At 42.8% G+C, this 23,075-nt stretch overlaps 5 protein-coding genes across 5 annotated transcripts; 3 read left to right on the plus strand and 2 right to left on the minus strand.

Annotated features, from left to right (window-relative positions):
• Nucleotides 1-993: 993 nt before the first annotated feature.
• On the minus strand, nt 994-2,154 carry P153DRAFT_277647 (uncharacterized protein; the record flags this gene model as incomplete). The annotated part of the gene is made up of 1 exon (XM_033662946.1): nt 994-2,154. A coding segment is annotated over one exon (1,161 nt), but the record flags the coding sequence as incomplete, so codon positions are not given.
• Nucleotides 2,155-4,156: 2,002 nt separating this feature from the next.
• P153DRAFT_332489 (AAA-domain-containing protein) lies at nt 4,157-6,494 on the plus strand (the record flags this gene model as incomplete). The annotated part of the gene is made up of 3 exons (XM_033665512.1): nt 4,157-4,568; nt 4,624-5,702; nt 5,751-6,494. The coding sequence occupies 3 exons, from the start codon at nt 4,157-4,159 to the stop codon at nt 6,492-6,494; spliced, it is 2,235 nt and encodes a 744-aa protein (XP_033527954.1).
• A 950-nt stretch (nt 6,495-7,444) lies between these two features.
• Nucleotides 7,445-9,654, plus strand: P153DRAFT_373149 (uncharacterized protein; the record flags this gene model as incomplete). Its single annotated transcript, XM_033669444.1, has 2 exons — nt 7,445-8,638; nt 8,692-9,654. 2 exons carry the CDS (start codon nt 7,445-7,447, stop codon nt 9,652-9,654), a joined length of 2,157 nt encoding a protein of 718 aa, XP_033527955.1.
• Nucleotides 9,655-11,179: 1,525 nt separating this feature from the next.
• P153DRAFT_353902 (uncharacterized protein) lies at nt 11,180-13,879 on the plus strand (the record flags this gene model as incomplete). Its single annotated transcript, XM_033666468.1, has 4 exons — nt 11,180-11,194; nt 11,343-11,559; nt 11,624-11,709; nt 11,771-13,879. 4 exons carry the CDS (start codon nt 11,180-11,182, stop codon nt 13,877-13,879), a joined length of 2,427 nt encoding a protein of 808 aa, XP_033527956.1.
• A 568-nt stretch (nt 13,880-14,447) lies between these two features.
• On the minus strand, nt 14,448-16,832 carry P153DRAFT_428514 (uncharacterized protein). The gene is made up of 3 exons (XM_033672720.1): nt 16,480-16,832; nt 16,256-16,431; nt 14,448-16,206 (listed from the first exon to the last, which is right to left on the minus strand). Exons 1-3 carry the CDS (start codon nt 16,682-16,684, stop codon nt 14,542-14,544), a joined length of 2,046 nt encoding a protein of 681 aa, XP_033527957.1. The 5' UTR covers nt 16,685-16,832; the 3' UTR covers nt 14,448-14,541.
• Between the last annotated feature and the right edge of the window lie 6,243 nt (nt 16,833-23,075).

The raw sequence follows: 23,075 nt of genomic DNA on the forward strand, positions 1-23,075 counted from the left end.
CGCTGATCGTTAAGTGAGGGTATTTCACTGCGCGTCCCACAGGCCTAATATCACTGCAACTACATTCACCTATCTTGTCCACATATCCTAAGCTTTGGTATTATGTACACTTCCCCTTTTGTTCATGCGTACTCACCCTGTTCGTTGAGCGGCCCATGTCAAACGACGATCAGCTGAGAGAGGCAGTACCCCAGCTCAAGAAACTTTGTCAAGTATATGGAGAGAGCCAATCTGGTCTTTCTTTATCCCGTTGGTGATCTTGCCATCAGAAACCACCGTGTTGCACACTGTACTCTTAGAGTTTTATAAAAGTGGAAAGTGAGCCGACTATGTAAAATGTCATCTACTCATAAAAGTTGTGAATAAAACTGTTTTCTCGAGGCAAAGATGGTTCATCTATCTTGTGTATCTATCATTTGCTACAATATGTAGATTCTGTCATATTGGGGTGGCATTGCGTGCTGTACTTACTCTCGACTTGCCAATAGATCGAGAGGCGCAATGTGTGTATCGTCCAGAAGAGTTGGCATAACTCGGTCTGAAATTACTGATAGGTCAGACAAAGTAACTTCTGAACCAAACCTCGGTACCCTCATCTTCCAATGATATCAACACCCTCTCGCTTCTTCTATCCGCAAATCTCTATTTGCATAAAAGCTTGTTCAATTTGAACACACTGTTTCTTACATAGATGTACCAAGTGCTCTCTCCAGAGTGAGAAAAACTGAACGTAGAAGTCTAGCAACCATCGTTTACAAAAAGGATGACGATGTGGTCACTAGTGATGATTGCAAGGTTGTAGGGATACTATGATCCATTCTTGATGACTGTTGAGGTGCTCTTGGTATGTATTTAATCTAAATCCATTTCACAGTAATGCAAACGTAACACTTAAGGACTGTTACTCTCTTCTAAAGTTATGTCATAAATGGTATTGAACACTTCCGTCTTGTATTGCACCTAGTCTAACTCACATTTTCTCCGTTCAATTCATCACCATAGAAATTCACAATTACACATCTGCTCCCCCTCCGCGTCTCTCCACGCAACCTTGCCATTCCTCCCGACCAACTCCGGCAGTACCTTCCTATGCCACATGACCGCAAACCGTCTCGCCGCGTCCTCTTCAGCAAAGTTCACTATCCACCGGTTGTACACGCGATTCATGACCACCTGGTTGATCTCGCGGGCACTGTTTTCATCTTCCGGGCTCGTCATCAAGCTGTTGATGCTTGGGTCGTCGAACTCCACGCGTGGGGATTGCAGAGACTGGTTGAATGCACGCGGATTCGCAGACGAGACGGGGAGCAGTCTTGTTTTGAGGTTTACCACTTCACGCAGTCGGTGGATCGCGGCGGAAGATTCGGGGTGGAATGGCCATATGATGCCGTGGTCGTGAGCGTGACGCATAAAAATCTGCCAAAGATCCCATTGACTTGGCTCGTAGCCTTCAATATGGACGAGAACTTTGTAGATGCGTTTGCCGTTTGCGTCGAGGTTGGGGACAATGGGTCGGTAGCCGCCTTGCGCAATAATACCACGGAGGGCGGGGTTGTAGGGCTGCATGACGGTGTGGAGTCTGAGCTCGTGGGTAGTAGATTTGAGGAAGTAGGAGGACATGGCAGTAGCGAGGTCCTCACCGTCTTCCAGAAAGCCTCTCGGAGGAGGAATTGCAGAGAAGATATCAGATGACCTGTGAAGGGCGCTGAGCTTGTGAAGACGGGAAACGTTTTTCTGGTACGCCAGGGCGGACTCGGGGGACTTGAAAAGTAGGTAGTAGAAAGGGAGGCGTTCCAGACTCAGTGGGTCGCGCCCGGGGATGACCTTGTAGAATTCGCCGTCTCTGATCCACGACTCGATGTGCTTGCCCTTTGGGATCAAGCGACGGAAGTCAGATTCAGCAAGCTCGATGCTGCAGTGGATGAGTTGCAGTACAGTGATCTGCTCTCCACCCCTTTGAAACGATGTGAGCATTTGCTCTTTCAAGTTCTGCGGACGGTCCACTAGATCTCGGCGGACGAGCGGAGTCGAGTCGGGAAGATCGAGCTTGGGATACTGAGTTCTCTTCTCCGGGTAATGGGGCTGAATGTAACCACTAGCCTCCGGGAAAAGCTCATCCAATAGAGACGGCTCGTTAGCTTCGTGCGGTTGAGCGGATGTTGATTTCGATAATGTTCCACCCGTGGACTTGACTGACTCTTTCGCATCCAATACAGGCTTCTGTAGTGTCTTTGTTGTAGGCGAGGGTGGGTTTTGTGTATCGAATGTAACTCTGAAACTGGTTGGCCTTTTTGTCTCGGGTTGATCGGACGTCTTCGTCAACTGTGATTGCGTATGGATTTGTCGTACAAGCTTCTGGCTGTCGTTGTTCTGATCCCTCGATATGTGTGTTGTCCTGCTGTTTTCCACCTCGTTGGCCGCTGCTTTCTCATGGGCGTTTGCGTCGTGTTGCTCAACTGCTATTAGTCGAGAATATTCAGTGTCCGCTGACTCCTTGTTCGGGCGTGCGTCATCGTGATACGATTCCAGTCCCAGAAACTTGTACGTCGAATGGTTGAAAGATGCGGCTTCTGTGGCTCGGCCAGAGGACCCGTTGTTTGAAACGATTGTGTCTGACTTCATCGCTTTGATTGGATGCAAACTCGTGTCCGCAACCGATGTTACTGAAGACAGACGATCTGAATCCTTGTAGTCTTTCAGGATGATACTCATTTTGTAGTCATCCTCTAAGAACGGGTCTCTTGCCATTTCACGAAGTCGACTTTGTATCACAGACGCAATCGGCTTTACTTTGGACGATGAGATCTTGCGCAGCGATGCAAGGACATCTTTGACAAGCCTCGTCGACGCCCGATATCGTCTGATAGCCGCCCAGATGGCGTGTTCAGGAGGAGAGAAGCTCGGGCGTATCCTGCCATGGTACCTACGCCAACTGGTCGAAGACGTTGAAACCGACAAGGGATATGGACGTTGACGCTCCTCGACATGTCCGGCGGGTCCCGTCTTCAGGGGCGCTTCGTGTTTTGCGAACGAGGCAGCGGTAGGAGGGGTGGTTGCCGAAGGAGAAGTGTCAGATGAAAGCTTTCCGTCGAGTCTCTCCTGCAACAGCTTGACTTGCTCTAACAGCTGCTGAAGTTGTTGCTGCACAGGGATGTCTTCTTGGGTCTGTGGATTCCGAGTGCTCTCGTTTGGCGGGACGTCACGTTGCTCTATATTGTTCGATATTGAGCTCGTCACAGATGTTGGGTCTTGCTTGACGGTATCCTCATGCGCAGTTTTCTTGACCGCTCCATTCGTAGGTTGTGTATCCTTGTCGTGTGCCTGGCCCCAATTCGTGTGGGTCAACACCAGATGTCGTACCGTTTCATCTACTCGTGTCTGTGGAGATTGCAGGCCCTGACGCAGCGACGCTGCTTGCCGCTCTGCGAGTTGCGACCGCCGCCTCGTAGCTCCCTCGTACTCGTTGTTTGTGCGGCTTTCAGACCTGAACTCCGGAGCACCTGGCCCATATGGCTTTGCGTCTTCCCTGACTTTCGAAACCGGGTCTGCGGGCGGTGGTGTGGTGTGGAAGCTGAGGGTTCGTTCTGTACTTTTCAGGCGTGCTCCTTTCTGGGTGACGTGCTTGGTTATTGTGAGCCCTGGTAAGGCTTCGCCTGGCTCATCCTTGGGTTGCGCTCTTTCCTCATGCTCAGACGTTGGTGTTGGCGAGGAAGGTGCGATTGACGTGGAAGGTGCGCTGGCATCCTCAAAACCCGACGAGGCTGTTCTGTTGACTACCGAATTCCACCAGCTGGTCGCGGGCTGCGCGGGGGATCTCAAGCTCTGCGTAGGGCTACCGTGGGCGATCGAAGACTTGTCGCGGGCCGTGTTCGGGGCGCAACGGGCCTGGTGGGCGCTCCATGGGGGATGACATGGCCGCAGATGTCGAGAAAGGCGCGGCGGTGGCATCAATTGCAGAATCCCGTTACATTGCACGCATCGGACGCTCACTGCTCGACGCGACTCGTAGAAAAAGCTGCGTGACCAATTCTACGCTAAGGCTGGCGGGGTTAGGTTGGTCTCGCTGAGTCACTCCAACACTGCGTCTTCCGCACGCGACAGAATATTGCCGTGACGAAGAAGCATCACTCCAAAAGAGGCATCGACCAGATTCTCAATGAGTACAGCGACGGCGTTCGCGCTTCGGCCCTTGGAGCGGAATCCGCCCAATACTCCGGGCAATGCGCTCGAGGGTGCTTTTCGAGTCCACCTGTCTCAAAAAGAGCAGAAGAATCTTGGCCTCACGAACGGCGATCTAGTTCGCCTGAAGACGTCCGCTGGGTTCAAGGGCTACGCTGTGGCCTGGCTCGCTTCTCAAACTAACCCTGGAAACAAGCCCATCGCAAAGGTCACGGACCTTCTACGAGAGCAACACGAACTATCACTAAACGAACCTATCTTTCTTGAGAAAGCTAGTGACTCCTGGAAGCCTCTCAAGTCAGTGGAGATTGACGTTGCAGAGTCTTCAGAGCAAGTAGCCAAGTTTGCTTCTACCGAGGAGCTTTTGTACTGGGTTCGGCATGCTTTAGGTAGGGTAAGCCACAACCAGTCTTCAAGTGATTTGCTTAAACTAACATCACACAGTGGATATCGACATGGTCCTTCCTGGATATAGCTTCTCGATACAACAGAAGGGACCAAAAGCTCAGCTAAGGGGACTCAAACTCCGCGTAACCGTGAGAAGCATCGAGCCCCAACCTGACGGGAAGCACGCACTGTACTTCGATCCCGTCAAGACTAAAATCACCACTACGACTGAGCTTCCTGCTCAGCAGTCCGGACAGACTCCATCAACTATCCTGCAAGTCGAGAGCTTTGGTATTGGAGGGCTGTCGGATCACATTGCTACAATCAATAAGAATCTGTTCTTCCTCACAAACGCCGCATGCACACTTCCTGACCCACATCTCCTTGGGCCCACTGCATTTCTTCTGCATGGACCAGAGGGTACTGGTAAAAGCCTAATCCTTGAGCGATTAGCCGACTGTCCGTGGCAGGAGGTGTATCGAATCAATCCAGATGTCAACTCCAAAGGTCAGGCCAAGGCAATCTCTGACACATTCGAGGATGCTCTCGAGAACCAACCCAGTTTGATTCTGATGGACAACCTGGACAAGTTTCTCGAAAAAGCAGAGTCACTAGTGACCAGACTAAGGACGGAGATATCAAAGTTGGAAGGCACTCAGGTGGTGGTCGCTGCGTCAGCTCGCAGCGTATACGATGTTGACACAAGTCTGCGCACAACCTCAGCATTCAAGGTCGAACTGGAGGTCTTTCCGCCCAATGCGGAACAGAGAGAAGACATCTTTCGTCAAATACTTGGACCAGATCGAACACTCAATAGCGTCAATTTCGTTACTTTGGCAGAGCGCTCACACGGGTTTGTTGGGCGCGACATTCACAAACTATGTGGCCTCGCAAGAAATCGACGAGTGCAGACGGTGTACGAGTCTCTGGACGATAATAAGAAGACAACTTTCGGGAGTGTTGTTGAGCATATGGACTTCGTTACACAGGAAGACTTTGACCATGTTATTGACCAAGTTCAACCGACTGTGATGAAAGAAAGCATCCTTGAAGTCCCGAAGGTTAGATGGACAGATATCGCTGGCTTAGACCATGTCCGCGCCCTACTTGAGGCCATTACAATCCGTCCATTCAAGGTAAGTTTTGCACAGAACATCATGATTATCAGTGCTGACCATCTCTAGTATCCTGATCTTGACGCCAAGTTTGGCGGTCCTCAATCGCGCAAAGGCGTACTCCTTTATGGTCCTCCAGGTTGCGCAAAAACGTTGATCGCCCAAGCAGTGGCAACTGAATCCAACCAAAACTTTCTCGCGGTCAAAGGCTCTGAACTCATAAAGATGTATGTAGGAGAATCCGAGCGAGCAATCCGCGACGTATTCCGTCGCGCGCGCGCAGCAAAACCGTGCATCATTTTCTTCGACGAGATTGATTCGATTGGCAAATCACGCGAGAAGTCGCAAGACAGCGGTCTCAACGTTGTCGCGACGCTACTCAACGAGATGGACGGTATTGAAGCACTCAAAGACGTCTTTATCATCGGCGCAACAAATCGCCCTGACATCCTCGACTCGGCACTCATTCGCACAGGTCGCTTCGACGCACACATCCACATCGGCCTCCCTACCCATGAAGCTCGCCAACAGATCTTGCAAATCCACACTAGGAAGCGACCACTTGCTGCGGACGTCGACCTCAGTGTTGTCGCCGCAAAGACTGAGGGGAGCAGTGGAGCCGATATCAGCGGTCTATGTTCTGTTGCTGTGGAATTTGCAATCTCGGATTACGAGAGAGCACCTGAGAGCGAGCCGTTGGTAAGAATGTGCCATTTTCAACAGGCTCTGGATAAACATGTCCCACATACGGTCGCGGAGGAGGCGGAGCGGTATAAGAATTGGAGGCCGGGCAAGTCGCTCTCAGAAGATTGAGAGTCAGAACACATAGTGTAGAATGTCGAGGGTTGCGACAAGCTTATCGGCGCTTTCCCGCGGTAATAATCTTCTTCCATCCTCCAACGAGCTGTGCACGATAACGGAATGACTGCAATCTTGCTGCGTGTTCGCGACTCGGTTGTTGAAACTTGAGACGGTGCCAGAATTCTGCTTACACAACGAGAGATCTTGTCAGTCACCAGCATTCGAAGAGGCACACTTGAGTTCCTTTGGTCGTGTTGTGCCGCGATCCCAAGGCGCTGTGGAAGGTTGCCGTCTTCTGTGTGCCGTCGCGGGTCGAGGCTCAACGTGCGCCGTCGTCCGATGGTGAGGACCCGCTTGGCAGCATAACGAAATTAACGGCGTCCCAGATCTCACCGTCCCTGCATCCCTGCTGAAACTCGAATTGCATCGTCAAACGGCACGACTCTCAATACAAGCAATGCCTTGATCGAATGATTCTGACCACTACCGCAACAAGTACTGACATGGATGTCACAGTCGTAAGTTGTAGTGTAATTAACAACATGAAGCATTATAGACCTCCAATCGATACTAGTAGACGTTTATCAAACGCAGGGCCCTCCCTCCCGCACGTTGTGCGGATCACCCTCACCCCAGTCCATCGACGTGTTCGTAATTTCGCGCAATTTGTCCCTTACGCCCAGTCACAGTCAAGATGACTTGGATGCCGCGGGCTTGGAGACGAGCAATGTGGAGGCGGTCAAGCTGGTTGCCCAGGCGCATCGTTGATCATTATGCATATCGTTCATCTCTGTCTCTCTTCCTTCTTCCACCTCCCACAACAGCCTGGTCGCTTGTGCAGTCATAGGTTCTCTGGAGCCGTCCACTCTTTTGATAAGGTGTCATCGTTTTTCTTCTTCTAGTCACTCCTTTAGCTCATATTTCATCAATTCATTCTCCAAAACGTTCGTGAAACAAACATCATGCCTGGCTTACTCACAAGATCAAAGTCGTTGCGACTGCTGAGGGGTAGCCGTAAGGATGTTCGTCAAGAGGAAACGCCGCATCCCCTACCGCTACCGAACAATTCCAAAGCCGAAATCGACATGCACAAGTTAGCCGTACCCATCTCGACACCCTTGAGGAAGCCGGAGATTCCCAACATGACAACACGGCCGAGAACGGCCAATGGGCCTGGAGATCGACCACCGTTGTTCCACAAGAAGACGAATCCGGTACCTTCACTCTACTCCCAGGACCACATCCAGAGTTTGCCTGCGCTCTCGAGCTCGACAGTTGTTTTATCTAGTGCAGAAGGTAGAGGGGGGCTGGACGATCACACTGGAGTTATTGGTATTGCGTTGGGAAGCCCGACTAGAGGATCGCATTGGAATATTGCAACACCTCAGACTCCGGAATACAATACTGAGTCTTCAGACGAAAATACTGACACGGGGAATCGTCGCGCAGTAATCACTTCGTCTGACAACGCCCGCCAGAATCCACCCAAGTCAAAACTCAGCCGGTGGAAATCCTTGTTCAAGAGAACCGCGCGGCCTCCTACCCAGCAGGACAAGCAATCGTTTTATCAGGTGGTATCGACTGTCGCTACAGATCGCGCGGACAGCCACCATACCAATGAATCGCTGGACACACAAATACCAGAAGAGCCAAACAAAGAAATCAATGCATTGTCGCCTCCCGCCTACAAGCCAGACAGTCGTAAATCTCGCAGCGCGGAAGACGAGCCTGCTGCGTTTCCACAACCACCCCAACCCAGACAGCGCGCATGGACAGTTGAAGTCAATCCGACTGAGCATCGACGAACGAGGATAAAGAGAGCCTCTACGGCCCCTAGTATTCATACGAATGGCCTTGCTCTAAAACCGTTGCAAGTCGCGCAGACCGAGACCGTTAAAGCGCCATTACGAAGCCTTTTCAAGCGCTCTCCAACTGTTCCCCAAGTAGAAGTCATGTCGAGCCCACAAATTATGACTGTTGGTACACCGCAGGAGATACCCCTGTTAGATATCAGCATTCCCGACGAGAAGCTGGAGAGATATAGTGTGATGTTTGGCACTGTTCTCCAGCAACCACCGAGCCAAAATGTGTCATTATTGGAACGAAGGCAAGCCAATGCTGAGAAGATCCGACCACCAAGTGGGTTGTCGATCAAGGTACGCAACGAAATTGTGCTCGAAATGTTGTAAGATTACTGACGCCTAAATAGGGGTTGGAAGAGGGGAATCTATTGGACCATCCGCCAAAGCGAAGGGCAACATCACCAATGCTCCCGTCCCCCCAGCTCAAACTTTCCCTGTTTCCTCCTACAAATGCCGGACGACCACCATCTCCGCGTCCAGCGTCTAGGAACCGGAACAGGTCTCGAACCACGCCTGCAAACTCGCCTCTCAGTCAGACGTTATCGCCCACCTCTGGCGAAGGCAACAGTACACCTAGCATTCCCAAACCTGAACCAACGGCAACTATGAAAGTGAAGCCGCGACGGCCGGCACTCACATCAGGTTCGGTACGCGGCTACGATTCTGATTCTGAGTTGATCACTGTCATCGTAGACAACACAGCTGGTGGGGACAGCCAAGGGTGGAATATCAGTCGAGAGGACAAGCAGTCAAAGCAAGAAAATCTTCCGCGACTGCTCACGATTACAAAGCGGGATGTAGATGTCCAAATTGCAGAGCCCATGGAGGCCCCAAAAAGCGAGCCGACGCCTGTCTCAACCCCGAGATCATTGCATGACGAAGAACCTTCTGTAATTCAGACTCTCACACGTCTCGCGTCGCAAAGACAACCTCGCGTCACCAAACTCTCTGCCCTCTCGTCTCACCCTTCCTCAGCACCGTTGGACATTCCTTCCCCGCTAGAGAATCTCGAAGCACTACTCTCACCCCCGTTGACGCCTGATGAGATCCATGACCAGCCGCAAGATCGCGCAACTCTTGGTATTGCGCGTTCTGTATCCGTGAGCCGCAAGGCGGAGAACAAAGCGACGGTGGGCATTGCGCGCTCTGTTTCCGTCTCTCGAGCAAAGAGTCCCAGGCCTTCATTGAGAACCGGGGCAACATCCGATGTTGGGAGTCCGCAGCGGTTTGTGGAGAGACGTACGCTCACGCCGACTATTGTTGAGGTCGGTAACCGTAGGAGTCAGAGGGTGATGCTGGTGGATGCTTGATCCAACGGTACTCTCTTTAAACGTCTCAATTTCATGTTTCATTTGTCTATCCACTTGGCGTTATTTTTGTTTAGTTACTTTTCGGTCTTGAAGCATTCTGGAGGCGTATGATTTAGTCTGGCGACAGTGTAGGTGACGGCATCTCGAAATTCCATGTTTTTCTTTGTACCGCTTGGAATGGAGCTTTGAGGCTCACTCACCGCTGCGCGGCATCTCGGGAAGATGAAAGATATCGAGATAGGATGGAGGGTAGCACAAAGGTCCCCGCAGACTATCTAGTAGTGCTCAAATAAGCTTTTATCCGATCGCGTCTTGGTGTGTTACATTTGACGGCAGTGAGTAAATTGGCGCGTGAACTACCTACTCTCTAAACTCCGCCCAGAAGGCTCGATAGTACTCGGCCTTGTGATTCAATAGGTCAGCGAGCAGTGAGCAGTGATTGGTCCTATGAACGGCCCCTTGCGTACGAAGAGTCGTGAGAGATCAGTCGAGCCCAAGCGAGATACCGGTGACTTGGGCCAGTGCCGTCCGGTGAGGTTCGGCAGCGTCTTGCACCAACTCAGCTGCTCGTCACGACATCGTATGAGCTGTTGGCAGTTGCATAAGGATGTCGCAAAAGCATGGATATTGGTAGGTGGGTTTGCGGTGTTGTGGCTTGTGGCTGTGTGAAACCCCTACCCCGCTATCGAATTTCGTCCACTTTTCTCCCGCATGGAACCGTGCTCCGATAACGTTGACTAGCTTCGCCTTTGCAAACGAGGTCCAGCTGACTTGGATTGATAATGAGCTCTGGTCGCCACTAAGTCTGACGGAAACGTGGGCGTGCGGACCCAGCCGCCGACAACGCCGAGCTTCCATGGCTGCTACCTGGATGAACAAGTCCAGTTCACGGGACAACAGCGCCTCTACAGCTCGCCGGCCGTGGCCCCGCTAGCTGCGCTTGCAATGGCACCAAATCGATAAGAGCCATTGGCCCGCCCTCAAGTAGGTGGCCCCCATTCTGCACATGGCCCGTCTAGTCCACCGCCACGGACCGCTATCATTGGAAGAGCAGTTGACGATACCAGGCGGGCGCACTTCAATCAAGCATGCCTGTAGCCTGCTGGGCCTTGGGGGAGGGGAATAAGGCGTGAGGCTGAGCTGCCATTGCTAGGCATCTCCTGGCCTGCTTGGTGCTCTCTCTTCCTTCTCCACCTCCGTCACCTGCCTTCGTTTTCCTGGCTGCTTGCTTCCTTTCGAACACGCGTTTCTTGATCCGTCTCCGCGTCAGTTGGACGATCGTCAGTCGGGGCTATCGGGTTGCACCTGCCAAACTACCAAGCGACCTTGTACCCAGTAACTCGATACACAAGGTGGAAATCCCAAAGTCGTCGAAGCCGTCCTTGCTCTGTTATCCCTGCTTGGAGGATCCTCAATTCCGTCGTCGTTTGCCGGCACAGCGAATGTCACTGCAGCTGATAGGTCGCCTTCAGCCTAGCCAAATCGCGTCGCATAGAAACAGCACACGGGGCGTGCAGTTGCCGTAATGTCTGGTCTTGAGGTACCTTGACCGAAGTGTTTCCTACGTCTTCCCAGTTTGGACATGATTTTCACCACTCGGTCATACCTTGACAGGAAATAGCCATGCATCATCACAAACACCTACCGTCGAGACATATAGATATACTGACGCTGTTGGTATCGTACAGGTTGTCGCTGCCGTCTCGGCAGTGATTTCAGCATTCCATGGCGGATCAGAGCTTCTCAAGCATCTGAAGCAGAAGCGTCGCAACGCGCGAACTCAGGCGCAACAAGAGTTTGAAGAGCGACAGCTGCAGGATTCGCTCGAAACCGGTGAACACCAAATCGGGTTTCGCTATGCGCAAGATATGAAAGAACTTGGCGACCATATACGGGTCGGCGATGGTAAGCTCTACTCAATGATTAGCCCAACTCGAAACTAAGCTTATATGGTCAATTGTCTTTGTAGCTGTCGCTCGAGATCGTCTCTTACACATTGCTGTCATCATGCAGGCAGAGATAATCAAAAGTCTACAGATGGCAGTGAAGTACGAGGTACGACTATGATTATAAGCCCTTACACCATACAGCACAGAACGCACTGACAACGTCTCAGAACGCCGTACTAAACCTCAAGATCCTACATGAGGCTTCGATCATGAATCGCAAGGACACATTCGTGACTTTGGACGAGCTGAAACAAAGGATCCTGGTCACACGACCTCTGACACGGCAGCTGCAGCAAATGCCTAGAGGCCCGACGAACCGCTTCTCTGAGACGTCGGTGCATACAATGCAGGCGAACAACTATTCCCCGACGAGTCCGATACCAGATAACTATATCCCAACAGCTGTGACTATCTCTACGCGGGCGAACTCGAAGGAAGAAAAACGCGGTTTAGCGCATTATTTCCAGATGAAACGCAGGAATAGCATGTCTACTTCATCTGCCGCTGGTCCTTCCAACACGTCTGTACAGGCTGCAAACATCAACTTCAGTGCTGCGCTTGAACAATTGGTCGATGCGAGGGGGACGGAAGATCGTGCAACCATTATGGAAGATATTGATGAAATCATATCCTCGTACAAGAGTCTACAGGTCAATCACGGGCCAAGTGACCCGTGGAGTGGGCATCAAAATCTTGCGAGGCGGGATACCCTGGCTACACTCAACGCAAACGAATCAAACCAAAGAAATTCAACGGGGTTAAATGGAGACGCGATGCAAATGCTCCAAAATTCACCCCAGACCTCGGAGGAGAACAGGGCGGATGGACCACTGCTACATCCAGCGTTCAACCAAAACTTCTTCGGTGCACAGCACGATCAAGGGTTTTGCAATCAACAGTACATGGCCAAAAGTCCATTTCGCCACATACAACAGCAGTCGGACCAGCACCGTTGGTCAACTACATCTGCTTCGAGTTCGACACACTCCGAGGCCCAATCACTCGATCGTAACAGCTCAAGCTCGTCGAAGAGATCACTCACACAAACCCCACCACATTCCCCACAGCCCGACCACTCTTGTCATTCGCCCTTGTCAATGCCATCCCATACGCAATACCAACAAGTCAACGCAAATGGTAGTATTCATTCGCCACCTCTCACTCCTTATACGTCTGCGGATCTGACATTTACGACACCCATTGCGCCATTATCACCCCAACAACCAAGACGTGCATCGAGTACATCTACAAACACACCACTGTGGATGGAAACATCACCCCATGCACCAAACGCATCTCGTATGAACATGAGTCCAGTATCACAAACGCAATTTACCACACCTCATCAACCTCACTCACCTTCTCCTACCTCCTTCACATCGTCACGTCAACTTTCAACACCCTGCATACAAGAAGAAGACAAGAACACCAAGCCGCCACGGCCGCGCTACCACCTAACCCCATCTGTCGTACGTGATACGGCGAGTACGCATAGCGACGCCAGTGAATGTACCATAACGGCATCCGTGTTTGCAACAGCTGCAGCAACGGCCACCGCGACAGCGACAGCCCCTGCCGCCGCCGGTTTGCGACATGACAGCGCTTCGGCGCCGTCGAGAACATCCACTGACAGTAGTCTCTCAGCAACGATGGGCATCCTTCCTGGCCGTAGTGGTCTCCGCGGTTCTATACGCTCCGACACTATCCAAGGTGGACCTGCCGATAAACAAAACATGATGGATGGCCGACCCTGTAAGGACAACAACTACTGGGGCTTCTGCAAGGGCGCATGGGCGGTCCGAGAAGATGTCAAGAAGGGCCTTGCAATGCGCACACTACCTCAAGGAATGTACAACACGAAAACAATTTGGGAATGCCAGACATGCAGCTTCAAAGGTGACACATTCTCCGCGCCACACCCTACCAAGAAGAATAAGAGGGAAATGGTCGTCGACCCTCAGATTTACAAATCAAAAGCTGGCGTACGGTATCGCTGGATATTTCTCGCAAAGAGCCACGTAAAGAAGAAAACATCAGAGGGATCGTATGACGATGGAAATTATGGTTGTGTGTTTTGCTCAGTTGAGGGTAATGTCACTGGGATCTATGGATCTGTGGAAACCTTGATGAACCATGTTTGGAGTCAGCATGTAGCGGGTATGTCTGAGAAGACGAGGTTGAAGACAAGGTGCATATTGGGTAGGGTGGCCGGAGCGGATGAAACGTTTGATATCAACATTCCTATCTTCACACAAGTACAGGAGATGGAGAGTTGAAGGGGTTAGCACTTTTTGCTAACAAGTATCGGAAGATCCGGACTCTTAGCGCTTGATAGTAGGTTATAGTTCGTTTGGATAGGATCCTTGAGCAGACAAGGACTGCCAGAGGTCGTAGCCTCTTGAGGGTAATTTCACAATAGGTATCAGTTATAAGGAGTGTTTGAAATGACCTTAGCCTCTGTAAGAACAAGCAATGCAAGGAATCTTTCGTTCGTGACTGATTGATACATGCGTCGGATCTAAAGACTATTCTTAGTCACGTAAATATATGAGTAGATATGTGCATGACCTATATGGAAACGGGTGGTTCAGACGCATATGCCATCCACATTTAATCCTAATCTAAAAGACTTATCTGGTTGCCCGATGGATGAATCATGACCACTCGTGTTTGATTGATGAAAAGTACTGCACAAATACGAGCGCTCTTTGTGAGTGATCTTACAGGTGCATTGTCGTCATTTTTTTTCAGTATAAGTTAATGACCAAGTGGAGTATCACAACAACAAAGTCACAGTTTGGTTATTGTCACGGTAAAAACAACTTATTGATAACAATGAACATTGGCCGGAGAGGAATCTAGGCATACCCTGTTTGTACACTCTTCTGTTCATCTTCTGTGTTTAACTGAGATCTGATCGCTATGCAAGTATATCATTCTACCGATATAGTCTTCCCTTCTGGACCCGCCGCCTTTGACAGTCTCTCTCCCCTTCTATACTCCTCAACGCGATATAGCCTTCCTTTGCATCTGCATCAACATCGCCTAATTGGACTGGCAGATTTCGAAGCAGACGCGCGCGATCTCCCCCATCAAGCGATGATCCTCCTTGCAGCCCAATGATATGGGGGTTATCTCTCGTAAACGATGATACGTAATCGAATATATCTGGTGCTGTTGTTGTGAGCGATAGGAAGAAGCTGAAGGTACCGAGAAGAAAAAGGATAGTCGAGCACACAACGGAAGCCGCAACCCATAAGAAGTGGGCTTCATAGATGAGGATCTGATGGCTGATTTGGGCGTTTGTTATGTTCATGTTCAAGTTTGTGTAACCCCAAGTTTCGTCTTCTGAACTGGTGGAATTCAAAAAAGTGGGTTTTGTAAAGAAGTCGTTTCGAGTGACTGCATTGCTCCAACGCGAGGTGTCCCAGTATGTGTTCAATACTCGTGTCAGTCGATTTGATATGTCGATAGTAGATACATTATCCCATTCATGTGGAGAAGCAACGTGCCTAAACCCGCCCTCACCCCACGGAGTAGCGCCGTAGACATAGCTGTCGATGGGATGAGGATTGCTGTTGACCGGTGCGATGGTAGTGAAGTACTGGAAAAACCTGGCATTGGTAATATTATCGTGCATCACATCGTATGGCGTACCATTGTATTCGTTGTTCCAGCCAGTGCCTCGTTTGTTTCGAGGTTTGTCCAGGCGGCGTACGCGCTCGACTACGCAGTCGTCTGACAGACACACCACGTTAATCTCTGTCAACACGCTCTTCATAGAGCATTCGTAGAGAAAAACGCGGGTGTCTATATTTATGGTACCGTACAAAAGTCTGTCAGGCACTGCGTAGGTTCTGTTGTTGTTTTCGCTCCTGGTCCCGTAGAGGAAAAAGCTGCTGCTATAGTCTTCGAACCCGCCTGCACTAGCCGTAAATAGATCAACGAAACTCGTGGAGTTGTTTTCGACGAGGGTATTGAGATTGGGACCGTAAAGGTTTGGTACCAGGCTACGCAAATAAGTCGGCACATCATGCTGTTCGTCGTCGGGTGATTCATCCATCTTCTTGCTGCAGTCGAAGTACATGTACTCATATGGAATTGTCAGATTCGTGAGAACATTGACTTCCAAATTCAAGATAGGAACACCAGTGAGTGATGCATAGTTGGCGGGTGTAGATCTGTCGATAATGTACCACGGGCGTTCGTTTTGATTCTCGGCCTCATCGCGCTCAAGATCTTCAATGCGAGGTACCTTAGGATGAGACCACACATCGAACGATGAGTTGTCCCAGGTCTTAGAAGTCAACAGACTCATCGAAACAGTAGCACTCACAGAATTCGCAGTGTTTACGTTGTCAGGCCAAGCAGCGGTCACGACCATGTAGCCACTCCACGCATCGACATTTGCGTAATACACAGGACCGTTTACTGATATCGTACGGTTTGTCTCCGACACCAATCGTAAAGCACTTTGGCCTCCCAAGGGCGAAAGTGTCCAAAGAATAAGTATGCCGAAAGCAAGAAGACTAGGCGAACGAAGATTGATCGCGTGGCCTACTGCGGCCACAAAACTTCGACTACCAACAAGGAGCTCGAGAACCTAGACAGTATTCAGTAAAACCCTCCAAGTGGGAGCGACAGCAACTTACTCCAAGCGTTGTACCTCTTTCGGCATTCCATAACGCAATGTTCTTGAGACTCCGGCCACCCAACGCTGCGAAAGCGAGAGGAAATATGGTTGGACCGAGAAGAGACGCATTTTGTATGTCTTTTCCCAATCGAGAAGTGGGTTGCCCGTCCAGCCCAGAAGCCAGAATTGCGAGTACTGCTTTGGTAAGGCTGACTTCTATCAAAAATTAGAAATGTGATTTACCTATGAATGCTATGGGGAGCGTGAGTAGAGCGAAATCGGCAAAGATCCAAAGCAATGTGCGCTCTATGCGTCGCGGCTCAGAAGGCCAGTCTGGAATTTGAGCATGTTTGCCTGAGATTTTCCCGGTACGTATGCCCGCCTCTACTACGTGGTAGGCCACTTCGGATTTTTTGCGCAAACCTGGGATGTGCATGCTGAGAGGCATATTGTTATCTTGTAGTTAAAGCGAAGACGATTGTGAACAAATATCGGGAACGAGGTTTTAAATAATTGGAAACCTGGGCAACAGAGAAAAGAGATAACATATCTATGTAAGGCCGCCACGACTAAGCATTGTGCTACACAAAGCAGGCTGTGCTGTTGAATTTTAGCGAAAAGCCATCTCATGATCCGCTACATATAACGCGCGGATTTCGATTTCGACCCGGCTATTAGCTAATAAGATCGCGTCAGCAAGTCAATGTTGTCACTAAGGTACAAAATCAGGTAATTTACCCCGGAGCTTTATTAGGTAAAAAACACAGAAGAAAGACTACATTTTACACTACATTACAGTATAAAACGTAGAGTAAGTATATATATAATAGTATATATATTAAAATTTCTTTTTTAGTTTTATAGATAATTTATATAAATAATAAATTCTTTCTATATATTTCTATCTAAGTTACTTATTAGCTTAATTATAAGCTTAAATCTAAGTTTAATTATAAATTAAAATCTAGCTTAATTATAAGTTAAAATCTAGCCTAGTTATTAGCTTAATTTATAGCTTAATTATAAGCTTAAATCAAAGCTTAATTATAAGTAGGCTTATAGGTAGACTTATAGGTAGGCTTATAGATAGGCTTATAGGTAGGCTTATAGGTAGGCTTAATTATAAACTCTATATTAGTTAGAATCTATTATAAGTAGGCTCCTAGGTAGGCTTAATTATAAGCTCTATTATAGGTAGGCTCTATTATAAGCTCTATTATAGGTAGACTCTATTATAAGCAGGCTTATAGGTATACTCTATTATAAGTATATAAATAAGATAGTATTAATAAGTAAGTTTTTAGCTTATATATAGTAGGCTAGAGGAATATTATTATAGTTAATAGTAGTACTAGTAATAAGAAATTTAAGAAAATTACTAAGTATATATATATATAGTATAAATTTACCTATATATAGTATAGAGTTTATATTTACCTAATTTTATTCTATAGAATACTTAGTACTAGTGTAAATTATACTAACACAGTACCTTAGTATAATATCTATATTAAAGGGAATTTTAATATTAAAGATCTCTAGACTTATACTATATAATTCTATTATTATATTATTTAAAACACCTACTTCTTATATAACTCTAGTTAGCCCTAGAGAATAGAGATTAATGTATAATCTTATTATTATATTTTTATATACGCGTTTTAATTTTTATTAGGTTTTATTATTTATACTAACTATAGTAGCTAAAGTTTAACCTAGTAATAAGTTATTAGCTCTCTACTTTCTATTACTATTACTATTACTATTACTAATACTATTACTACTACTTCTAGCTTTATCCTTATTCTATATTAATTATATAGCTCTGTAGTAAGGTATTATACCTTCTAGATTACTACTATAATTCTTTTATTTTAGGCAGTATACCTAGAATCTATAAAAGCTTACTTAAAGTAGCTCTTATTTTTAATTAGAGTAGTATTATTATACTACTTAGTAGTAAGCTTATTAAGTTAAAAGAGCTAAGTATTAAAAAAAGCTTTATTAGTCTTATAGACTTATATAAGAAGAAGCTAAACTCTAATCCTATAATACTATACTTTAAGTTTTTTATTAAGCTTAAAGTATTATAAAATATCTTTATTTCTTAGGTAGTGTAAGGGGCTAACCCTAAGAGTAGTTACTAGTATAAATTAGATAAATTTACTAAGAATCTATAGTACTAGTTTTTCTCTACTTATAGTCCTTCTAGTAGTATACTAGCTATTTCTAGTAGGTGTTAGTAGTTAGGGTAGCTAAGCTTTAAGGCTTTACTTACTAAAGTTCTACTAGGCCTAGCCTATTATATAAGCTCCTTTCTAGTAAAAAATTTTATATTTTAACCTTACTATAATATAATATATTAACCTACCTTTATATATAATTTTTTACTATAGCTATACTAACTTTACCTACCTTAACTTCTATTTTACTTACTACTATAATAATAGGTTTACCTAAGAAGCCTATATTATTTTCTAAGTTCTTTTTTATAGCTACTAGCTCTTTAAAGAAGTTTTTAGTAAAAAAGTAAACTTATTCTACTACTAAAAGTAATAAGAAGGCCTTACTTTTACTTATAAGTTTATTTAGTTTATTAAATTTACTTTTTTCTTTACTAACTTCTTATTTTATTAGTTTTATACTTTACTACTTACTTATCTATTACTACTAGTATTATTTCTACTTCTACTTTTACCTTTATTACTAAAAGCTACTAGCCTCTTTAGCTACCTATTTACTTAGGTTATACCTACTATCTTTTAAAAGATAGAAAGACCTATATCTTTAAAAAAAGTAAGTAGTTTTATAATTACTACTCTTAAAAGTAGTATACTACTTATTATAAAGTAAGTAATATTTATCTTTACTTAGGTACTACTAATTAATTTTTAAGTAGGTTTTTAATTAGTTTAAAGCTAAAGTTATCTTTCTTTATAGTCTCTTTACTATTCTTTTTAGTAATATATTTATAAAGTCTATTACTTTATACTTTAATAAGTTAGGTCCTAAGCTTATTAAGGCTTAGTAAAAGACTAAAAAGAAGTCTATTAGTTAACTTAGGTATTAAAATAATAACCTTAGTAATACTATTACTAAGTTACTTCTTTATACTATTATAGTTAAGCTTAGTAATATTTAGGCTATACTTAATTATTAAAGTAAAGCTATTTTAGTTTTAGTAAGTTTCTTTCTTAGTTTTACTACTTTTTTAGCTAATTTTTATACTTTTCTAGGCTAAAACTACTAAAGGTTAGACTAAGTATTTTATTAATATTATTACTAAGCTTATTTCTTTTTCTTTTAAGCCTTAAGAGCTACCTATTTATAAGAATAATAGTAGTACTAGTAATTAAGATACTTTTAAGGATAATACTACTATTAGTAGTAAAGATAAGGTAATATAATAGTAGTTCTTTAGGTTTTTTCTTTAGTATTCTAGTAAATACCTAATATAGTATTGTATTTTAGGCTTATAGTACTCTATTAGTAATACTTTAGCTACTTATAGGTAGTTAATTTTATACTTATTAACTAATTTTCTCTTCTTTTTCTTTTAGTAATATTTTAATTTTCTTAACTATTTATATTTTTAGCTTTAGTAAGAGTATCTATTAGTAAACTGCTTATAGTTTCTTATAGTACTTATTACTAAAAATATTACTTTCTCTACCTCTACTCTATTATTACTAGAAGCCTTAGCTTTATTATAGTTTATTAGAAGAACCCTTTTAAAAATCCTTTAGTAATTTACTAATATTATTTTATTTTTTTTTAAAAAAGGCTAACTAGCTATCTAGTACTTTAGCTTCTTTAAGGTTTTCTACTAGCTTTTATAAAGTTATAGTATAGTTTTTCTATTTAACTAGGTATTATTTCTTATGCCTTCTACTATATTATTTCTACCTTTTACTTATAATTTCTTTAATTTTCTAGTAGTTTTCTAGTTCTTTATTAATATTTTCTAATATACTTTTAGGTTAGTAATTATTAGTATCTTATTCTACTAGAGAGTTTTTAAAGTATAGCTATAGCTTATTTATATAAAATACTAAGTAAATACCTAAAGAAGTATTTAATCTTATAGTATAAAGAAAGATTACTTCTTTTACTTAAAACTTTATATTTTTTTAGTTTAGTTTCTTACTTAGCCTACTATTAAAGAAGTATTTTTTATACTATAGCTATACTTAGTCCCTCTCTTATAGTTATAATACTTTTTATTAATAGTAATTAGCCTAGATTTCTTAAAGTTATTAGGCTTTTACTATTTTTACTTATATATAAACTAGTATTTCTATAAATTTTATAGTAAGTATTTTAGCTAACTTCTTTAGATTATTAAGCCTCTAATATTATTACTAGATTACCTATTCTATATCTTCTTATACTATATCTATATTATATCTATATTATAGAAAGAATAAGCTAATATTAGTAAATACTATATTCTTTCCTTTAATAGTAATTTAAGTAGTAGAATATATTAGTACCTAGTTATCTTATTTTTATTTAATATAGGCCTATAAGTAGGATTTTATAGTACTATTTATTCTTTTAGTAGTATTATTAGTTTCTAGATAGTAGCTAGTAAATACCTAATAGGTAATACTTAATTTTTTATAAAGGGTTTTTTAAAAATCTCTAATAAACTAGCTACTATAGTTAGATATAATAGTATCTAAAAACTAATAGTAGGCTACTACTTTTTTTATAAAAGCTCTTATTACTATTTAGGTATTTAGATCTTTTAATAAAATAAGTATTATATCTTTACTTAGCCTATTTATAACTACTATAAAGTACTAGTACTTATTACTTATAAGTAAATTAATAATAAAGTCTATTAAGATTTTCTTCTATACTTTATTTAGAAAGAAGAGTAGTCTTAGTAGTTTTCTTTTTAGTTCTCTTTAAGCCTTAGTTCTTTTATATATATTATAGTTTTAAATAAATTACCTTATTATAAATAATATTTTTAGAAAGAAGTAGTTATAAGCTAGAATTATATAGGTATTTTTATAGCCTAAATAGCTTATAGCTAAGAATTTATAGGTTTTTAAAATAATTTTAGTATATAGTTCTTTTAAATCTAGTACTTATTTTTACTTTTAGTAGTATAAAAACTCTTTTTTATTAATAGTATACTTTACTAATAAAACTTTTAAGTTTAAGTTTAAAAGAAACTTTTTTTAACTTATTTCTATAGCCTTCTTTACTCTCTTATATATTAGGTTATTTTTAGCTATAACTTCTTATATTTTCTTAAGCTTTTCTAAGCTGTTATAGGCTAAGGTAAAGTTAGTAGTAATTTTTATAAGTATACTATTAGGTTTTAGTAAAAGGTTATAATTTACTAGAGGTATATTATTAGGTTTCTAAAGCTATAGACTTTATATTTAGTAGTAGAATAAAATATCTACCTTTTTCTTTTTTTTAAGTTAGAGTTAGCTTTTTATATATAGCTATAAAAGCTAGAATTTTCTTATCTTTATATACTTATTATTTTAGCTTATTAGTAGATTCTTTTTTTTTTAAAAGAGTATATTAGCCCTTCTATTAACCTTTTTTAGGTAGTATATAAAGGTTAAATTAAATTAGCTAAGTATATTTAACTAGTATATATACCTCTTAAATAGTAGCCTTATAGTATAGAAATACTTTAGGTTCTTATAATTTATAATAATAGTAAACTTTAGAACTAACTAAAGTTTAGTACCTTATTAATTAATATACTTTATAATAGCTAATAGCTTCTTATTATATATAGTATAGTTTACCTTAGCTACTATATTCTTTACTAAGTAGTATACTACTATATAAAGTAGCCTATTTTTTCTTAACTATAAAAAGACTCTACTAGTTACTTACGTAAAAGTATTATATTTTATTACTATTTCTAGGTCTAGGTTAAAGTTAGCTAATACTAGCTTAGAAATAAAGGTACTTTTAAGCTTAAAAAATACTATTTTTTAAAGTTCTTTTTATTAGAATACTACGCCTTTTTTAGTAAGTTTAGTTAGTAAAGTAATAATTTCTAAGAATTCCTTAATAAACTATTAGTAGAAGTTAGTAAATCTTATAAAACTTTAAATACTCTTAATACTCTTTAGCTATTCCTAAGTATAGATTACTACTATTTTCTTTAAGTTTATTTAAATACTATTACCTACCTCTATTATAAACTTTAGGTACTTAGTCTTCTTAATACTAAAGTTATATTTATTAATATTTAGTTATAGGCCTACTACTCTAAGTTTCTAAATAATTATTTTAACCTAGTATTTATAATCTTTTTATAATCTATCTAAGTAAATAAGTATATTATCTATATAAGCTAAGTAGTATATATCTAAGTCTTTTTAGAGTACCTAATTAATATATTATTAAAATATACTAAAAGTATTAGTAAGGCTAAATAGAGTAACTAGCTATTTATATAGCCTAAATTAGGTATAGAATACTATTTTTTATTTATCTCTCTCTACTATATATATCTAGTAGAAGGCTTAAATAATATCTACTTTTATAAACTATTTTACTTTAGTAATTTAAAATAGTATCTTATAAATAAGTAGAAAGAGATATTTATTTTTATATACAGTGGGGTGACACAAATAAAAAGTTAAAAAAAAAGTCTATCTTTTTAAACTTTAATATCTTTGCTATTAAGGTAGATATAGAAATAAGAAACTCTTAATTTAAAAGAGATTTAGATACTCTACCTTTCTATAATTTACTATTTATTTACTAGTACTACTTTTCTTTCTTAAACCTATATTAAACGTAAGGTAAAAAGAAAGTAAATCTTTAATCTTAAAATACTTTTTTATCTA

The sequence above is a fragment of the Dothidotthia symphoricarpi genome (assembly GCF_010015815.1).
Source record: "Dothidotthia symphoricarpi CBS 119687 unplaced genomic scaffold P153scaffold_3, whole genome shotgun sequence".
Taxonomy (NCBI): Eukaryota; Fungi; Ascomycota; class Dothideomycetes; order Pleosporales; family Dothidotthiaceae; genus Dothidotthia; species Dothidotthia symphoricarpi.

Excerpts from the sequence above, each read along its gene's own strand:
- P153DRAFT_428514 (XM_033672720.1), bottom strand. The coding sequence starts at position 16,684 with ATGCCTCTCAGCATGCACATCCCAGGTTTGCGCAAAAAATCCGAAGTG. Across the intron at positions 16,432-16,479 it reads GCTCCCCATAGCATTCATAG|TACTCGCAATTCTGGCTTCT; the intron begins GTAAATCACATT and ends TTACCAAAGCAG. Across the intron at positions 16,207-16,255 it reads AAAGAGGTACAACGCTTGGA|GTTCTCGAGCTCCTTGTTGG; the intron begins GTAAGTTGCTGT and ends AATACTGTCTAG.